Source organism: Cicer arietinum, chromosome 2 (assembly GCF_000331145.2).
Source record: "Cicer arietinum cultivar CDC Frontier isolate Library 1 chromosome 2, Cicar.CDCFrontier_v2.0, whole genome shotgun sequence".
Taxonomy (NCBI): Eukaryota; Viridiplantae; Streptophyta; class Magnoliopsida; order Fabales; family Fabaceae; genus Cicer; species Cicer arietinum.
Window position 1 is genome coordinate 30591528 of NC_021161.2, and position 6728 is coordinate 30598255.

A 6728-nucleotide genomic window follows, 5' to 3' on the forward strand; every position below is an offset into this window, starting at 1 on the left:
TTCCTCCAAAGTAATTTGAAACTTATCTCTATGAAGAAGAACCCCTTTAGCCTCTTTACAAGATAGTCCCTAGAGACATCTCTTTAGCCAATCCTAAATATCCCCCTCTTCAGTTCTTCAACACAATACCCACGATATCCCCTCAAAGGTTTACGTCACTCCAACACAGAAAATCCATCTACGTTGTTTCTCAAACAAACTTCAATTGCAACCTTAAATGGAATATGAAAGAGTTTTCAATCTATATTACCATCTAGAATGCATTAAGTTTAGAAATGAGTGAAAGTATTCTTACAGTTCAACACATTTAGGATTGTTTATATATGATGCATGAAAGAGCTGGCAAAAGACATAAGCTTTCCATGTGAAATAATAACTTTTTAACTGTAATAAATGCCACAAAATTATAAAGTAATAGGTATACAGGTCTTGCAAATCAATTCCCACATATTGTTAGTCGATTCACACATGATTTGAAAAAAGATTTTAAAGTATGAATCAATGTTAAACAATTCACACAATGGTGAGTAGATTGACAAACCCTTTTGTATTATTGTAAGTTGATTCACAAAGCATGTTGGTCGATTAAAAGGTCTGGAATGTCAATTGATATGAACATGCAACCAAGTTTATGCATGCTAAAACATGATTTTTTGTGAACTATTTATTATTCAAAAAGCATTTACAAGAAATTGAGAATAAGAATAAAAAAAGGCATACATTCACCACCTAACCTAGACTAAATTAGATTTGACATCACTCAAAACACTATGTCTAATCTTAGTCTAGGAGACCCTTACAGTTACAAACACCCCAATTTTTATGATGAAAAAACAAGCAAAACCTTGTTAAACTTTGTTGTTGAAACATAAGTTGTTGGAAGAAAAAGAAATGTTATGATTTTTCCCCCTGAATTTATGTTTGTTGGTACAAATGTGATAGAAACAACAATTTTATTGACTAGAATTGATGAGTTACGAAGCTCTTACAATGCTGGAAATCTGAAAATGCAGAAGAAAAAAAGAATTAAACCAGAATTCTAAGAACTCTTAAACCGGAGCAAAATTGCTCCTAACCAAAGAAAGAATTCCCCTAATTATTTCTTATAATATTTTCTGAATATATTTCCCTCTTCCTATTCCCTCATTCTTATAACATAAAATAAATGACATTATTAATTAGCTTTTATTCCTTTCATTCATCCTTCTTGAAACTGAATGTCTTTCCCACTTCCCCTCTTCCCCTCTTTCCCACTTCCCCTATTCATTCATTCATCCATTAATTCAGAATTTGGAAGATGCTTAGTTCCCCGATTGCGATTTTTGTGGTTCCCTCGTTGCTCCTCATTGCCATTTGTTCGTGTTTGGTACTAATTAAGGTTTACTCCTTGCATGCTTAATTCCGGGTTAGGATTTGACCCAATTGGAGTATTTTTGGATTAGGTTCCCCAAGAACTTGCATTTCCCTTGTTTGGGCCTGGAAAAAAACCTAGTCCAAACCCATTTATATTAGTAAGCCCATTACTTCATTCTCTTCCCCTTTTCCAGTTTCGCAAACGACCTACACCTCCGCTTCCTCTGTGATTCAACAACCCCCGTAACTCTGTTTCAACATCACGAGCTAATTTCATCGCCTCCCCATGTGTCTTAGGGTTGAAGGTTCTTACTTGCAAACGTACCTTTGGTTAGAGGCTACTCAAAAAATACCCAAGGTATTGTTCTTCGGGGAGACACATAACCTGGGAAGAGAAATATTCGAAATCTAAAATGTACTCTTCCACATCACCAGTTTGTTGAAGATCTTTCATTTCTTTGAATGGATTATCGCTCTTTCTTCCTCTGTATCTCTCAATCAGCGCTTCCTGCAACTTTAACCATGTGGGATCATCCTCCGTTTCACATAGAAGATTAAACCAATGAATGGTTGCTCCCTCCATGCTAATTTTCACCAAACGAACCTTCACTTCTTCAAATATTCCCTGTACCTCAATGTAGGTCTCTGCTCGCGTGATCCACCCCACTAGATCGTCAGCATCAAATGACGGCAGCTCCACCTTCTTCACTGCCATCTTGTATTCCGTAATTGGCTCATCGGTTATCTAAGACTTCTCAGGTGTAGGCCGATTCAACAGTTTTGCAAACTTCGTCAAAATGGCATGACGAAATTCATCCAAGGTTTGATGCACTGAACCTTCCATCTCAGCCAATCTTATCTCAAAAGCCTCAACTTTGTCAAACATTTTCGGTGCCATTCGGTTTTGCTAGCTTATATCTCTATCTGGCAGGTCGAACAAGTGATAGAAACGACAATTTTATTGACTAGAATTGATTAGATGTGAAGCTATTACAATGCTGGAAATCTGAAAGTGCAGGAAAAGTAAAAACATAACTAAACCAGAGTTCTAAGAACTCCTAAACCAGAGCAAAATTGCTTCAAACTAGATAAAGAGTTCCCCTAATTATTTGTTAGAATATTTTCTTAATATCTTTCCCTCTTCATATTCCCTCATTCTTATAACATGAAATAAATGACATTATTAATTAGCTTTTATTCCTTTCATTCATCCTTCTTGAAACTAAATGTCTTTCCCACTTCCCCTCTTAAATGGAATATCAGTAGAATAAGAGACATTGTTACTAGCTGTTATTCCCTCCATCCATCATTCTAGAAATTGAATGTGTGTAAAGTGTGAGACTTGGTTGAGTAGGCTCCACTCTTTGGGCCCTCATTCCTCTTAATTTGAAGTGTTCTATCATTGTCATCTGCTTCAAAAAGAGCCTTGTCCTCAAGGCTAACATTTAGACATTGATTATGTAGCAGACTTCTAGGTTCCCAGTTGATGGTTTCTTTATTCCTTTCCCATGTTATGATTTTTCTTGGCTTTAGTATATTCGTGGTAAAAATATTAAGTTCTTTTTCCTGATTGATTCTCCAATTCTTCGGATTTTGACACTACAGCTTCACAGTTTTCCCCTTCCAGTCCAAGCAAATTGCCATTTCTTCCCAAACAAATAACACCTTGCCTAACTTATGCAGCCAAGGCACTCCCAAAATCATGCCCTCACCTTGTAGTTACACTATGTAACATTCAACAGTGGTTTGGAACCTTCCAATTTGAATGTCAAACTTCGCACACTTCTCTGTTATGGCCACACGGGAACCGTTTCCAAATTTTGCGTTCATAATTGGGATCTGTTCTACTGGAAGCTGCAGATCTGCAACAATTTGAGGAGTCACAAAATTGGGAGTAGCACAAGTGTCATCCATCATCATGACCGGTATGCCCTCCACGGTACCTTCCAAACATAGGGGAAAAGGGAACCGATTTCGAGCTCTACCTTCCTCTGCTATTCTGAACAGCACTATAGAGTTGCATCTTACTGCAGCATCTTCCTCTCATTCCTTTAATTTGATAGCTAGGACTTCACCAGCATCATACGTCACTTCATCATCTCCCACAATTACCAAACACAACTGTTTTCCAGAACATTGACGAAGAGGATGGAACCTTTCCCCACATCGAAAACAGAGGCCTCACGCATTACGATCCATTAATTCAGAATATGGAAGATGCTTAGTTCCCCGATTGCGATTTTTGTGGTTCTCCCGTCGCTCATCATTGCCATTTGTTTGGGTTTGTTACTGATTAAGGTTTCCTCCTTGCATGCTTAATTTCGGGTTAGGATTTGACCCAGTTAGAGTATTTCTGGATTGGGTTCCCCCATAACTTGCATTTCCCTTGTTTGGGCCTGGAAAAAAACCTAGTCCAAATCCATTTCTATTAGTAAGCCTATTACTTCCTTCTCTTCCCCTTTTCCAGTTTCGCGAACGACCTCCACCTTCTTTTCCTCTGTGATTCAACAACCCCCGTAACTCTGTCTCAACATCACGAGCCAATTTCATCGCCTCCACATGTGTCTTAGGGTTGAAGGTCATTATTCACAAACGTACCTCTGGTTGGGGGCCACCCAAAAAATACCCAAGGTATTGTTCTTCAGGGAGACGCATAACCTGGGTAGAGAAATATTTGAAATCTAAAATGTACTCTTCCACATCTCTAGTTTGTTGAAGATATTTCATTTCTTTGAATGGATTACCGCTTTTTCTTCCTCTATATCTCTCAATCAGCACATCCATCAACTTTAACCATGTTAGATTATCCTCTGTTTCACATAGAAGATTAAACCAATGAATCGTTGCTCCCTTCATGCTAATTTTCGCCAAACGAACCTTCAATTCTTTAGATATTCCATGTACCTCAAAATATGTCTATGTTCGCGTGATCCACCCCACTGGATCGTCACCATCAAATGAAGGCAGCTCCACCTTCTTCATTTCCAACTTGTATTCTTTAATTGGCTCCTTGGTTATCTACGACATCCCACGTGTAGGCCGATTCAACAGTTTTGCAAACTCGTTCAAAATGGCATGACGAAATTCATCTATGGATTGACGCATTGAACCTTCCATCTCAGCCATTCCTATCTCCAAAGCCTCAACTTTGTCAGACATTTTCGGTGCCATTTGGTTTCGCTAGCTTCTATCTCTATCTGGCAGGTCAGACCAATGATAGAAACCACAATTTTTTTGACTAGAATTGATGAGCTGTGAAGCTTTTACAATGCTAGAAATATGAAAATGTAGAGAAAAAAAAAACTAAACCATAGTTCTAAGAACTCCTAATTATTTCTTAGAAGATTTTCTTAATATATTTCCCTATTCCTATTCCCCCATTCTTATAATATAAAATAAATTACATTATTAATTAGCTTTTATTCCTTTTGTTCATCCTTCTTGAAACTGAATGTCTTTCCCACTTCTCCTCTTTAATGTAATATCAGTAGAATAAGAGACATTGTTACTAGCTTTTATTCCCTTTATCCATCAATCTAGAAACTGAATGTGTGTGAAGTTTGTAACTTGGTTGAGTGGGCCCCACTCTTTGGGGCCTCATTTCTCTTAATTCTAAGTGTTCTATCATTGCCATTTGCTTCAAAATGAGCCGTGTCCTCAAGGCTAACATTTAGACAGTGATTATGTAGCAGACTTCCAGGTTCCTAGTTGACGGTTTCCTTATTCACTTCCCCTATTATGATTTTTCTTGGATTTAGTATATTCATGGTAAAAATATTAAGTTCTTTTTCCTTATTGATTCTCCAATTTTCCGGATTTTGACACGGCAACTTCATAGTTTTCCCCTTCCAGTCCAAGAAAATTGCCATTTCTTACCAATCAAATAACACCTTGTCTAACTTATACATCCAAGCCACTCCCAAAATCTTGTCCTCACCTTGTAATTCAACTATGTAAGCTTCACCAGTGGTCTGGAACCTTCCAATTTGAATGTCAAACTTCCCACACTTCTCTGTTATGGCCACACGGAAACCGTTTCCAAATTTCTCATTCGTAATTGGGATCTGTTCTATTGGAAGCTGCAAATCTGCAACAATTTGAGGAGACACAAAATTGTGAGTAGCACCAGTGTCCACCATCATCGTGACTTGTATGCCCTTTACGGTACCTTCCAAACGTAGGGCATAAGGAAAACAATTTCGAGCTCTGCCTTCTTTTGCTATTCTGAACAGCACTGCAGAGTTGCATCTTACTACAACGTCTTAATCCCCTTCCTTCAATTTGAAAGCTAGGACTTCACTGGCATCATTTGTCACTTCATCATCTCCCAGAATTACCAAATGCAACTATTTTTCAAAACACTAATGAAGAGGATGGAACCTTTCCCCACATCGAAAATAGAGGCTTCGCGCCTTACGGTCCATTAATTTAGAATATAGAATATGCTTAGTTCCCCAATTGCGATTTTCTTGGTTCCCCTATCGCTCCTCATTGCAATTTGTTCGTGTTTGGTACTAATTAAGGATTCCTCCTTGCATACTTAATTTCGGGTTAGGATTTGACCTAGTTAGAGTATTTCTGGATTGGGTTCCCCCAGAACTTGCATTTCCCTTATTTGGGCCTAGAAAAAAACCTAGTCCAAACACATTTCTATTAGTAAGCACATTACTTCCTTTTCTTCCCCCTTTCCAGTTTCGCGAAAAACCTCCACATTCGCTTCCTCTTTGATTCAACACGCCCCGTAACTCTATTTCAACATCACGAGCCAATTTCATCGCCTCCACATGTGTCTTAGGGTTAAAGGTCCCTACTCGCAAACGTACCTCAAGTTGGAGGCCACCCAAAAAATACCCAAGATATTGTTCATCAGGGAGATGCATAACCTGGGAAGAGAAATATTCGAAATTTGAAATGTACTTTTCCACATCTCCAGTTTGTTGAAGATATTTCATTTCTTTGGATGGATTATCGCTCTTTTTTCCTCCATATCTCTCAGCGGTTCCTTCAACTTTAACCATGTGAGATCATCCTCCGTTTCACGTAGAAGATTAAACCAATGAATGGTTTCTCCCTCCATGCTAATTTTCGCCAAACGAACCTTCACTTCTTTAGATATTCCCTGTACCTCAAAATATGTCTCTGCTCGCGTGACCCACCCCCTCTAGATCGTCGCCATCAAATGACGGCAACTCCACCTTCCTCACTGCCATCTTCTATTCCGTAATTGGCTCCTCAATTATCTACGACATCCCAGGTGTAGGCTGATTCAACAATTTTGCAAACTCTGTCAAAATGGCTTGACGAAATTCATCCATGGTTTGACGCCCTGAACCTTCCATCTCAGCCATTCTTATCTCCAAAGCCTCAACTTTGTC

General features: G+C 38.6%; 1 protein-coding gene across 1 annotated transcript; it reads right to left on the reverse strand.

Moving 5' to 3' along the window:
• Positions 1 to 4889: 4889 nt before the first annotated feature.
• On the reverse strand, positions 4890 to 6371 carry LOC140919408 (uncharacterized). The gene is made up of 3 exons (XM_073365417.1): positions 6059 to 6371; positions 5230 to 5587; positions 4890 to 5016 (listed from the first exon to the last, which is right to left on the reverse strand). Exons 1-3 carry the CDS (start codon positions 6369 to 6371, stop codon positions 4890 to 4892), a joined length of 798 nt encoding a protein of 265 aa, XP_073221518.1.
• Positions 6372 to 6728: the final 357 nt, after the last annotated feature.

Excerpts from the sequence above, each read along its gene's own strand:
- LOC140919408 (XM_073365417.1), bottom strand. The coding sequence starts at position 6,371 with ATGGTTAAAGTTGAAGGAACCGCTGAGAGATATGGAGGAAAAAAGAGC. Across the intron at positions 5,588-6,058 it reads AAGAGGAAGCGAATGTGGAG|TGCTGTTCAGAATAGCAAAA; the intron begins GTTTTTCGCGAA and ends GCAACTCTGCAG. Across the intron at positions 5,017-5,229 it reads GACAAGGTGTTATTTGATTG|CCTTGAGGACACGGCTCATT; the intron begins GTAAGAAATGGC and ends TCTAAATGTTAG.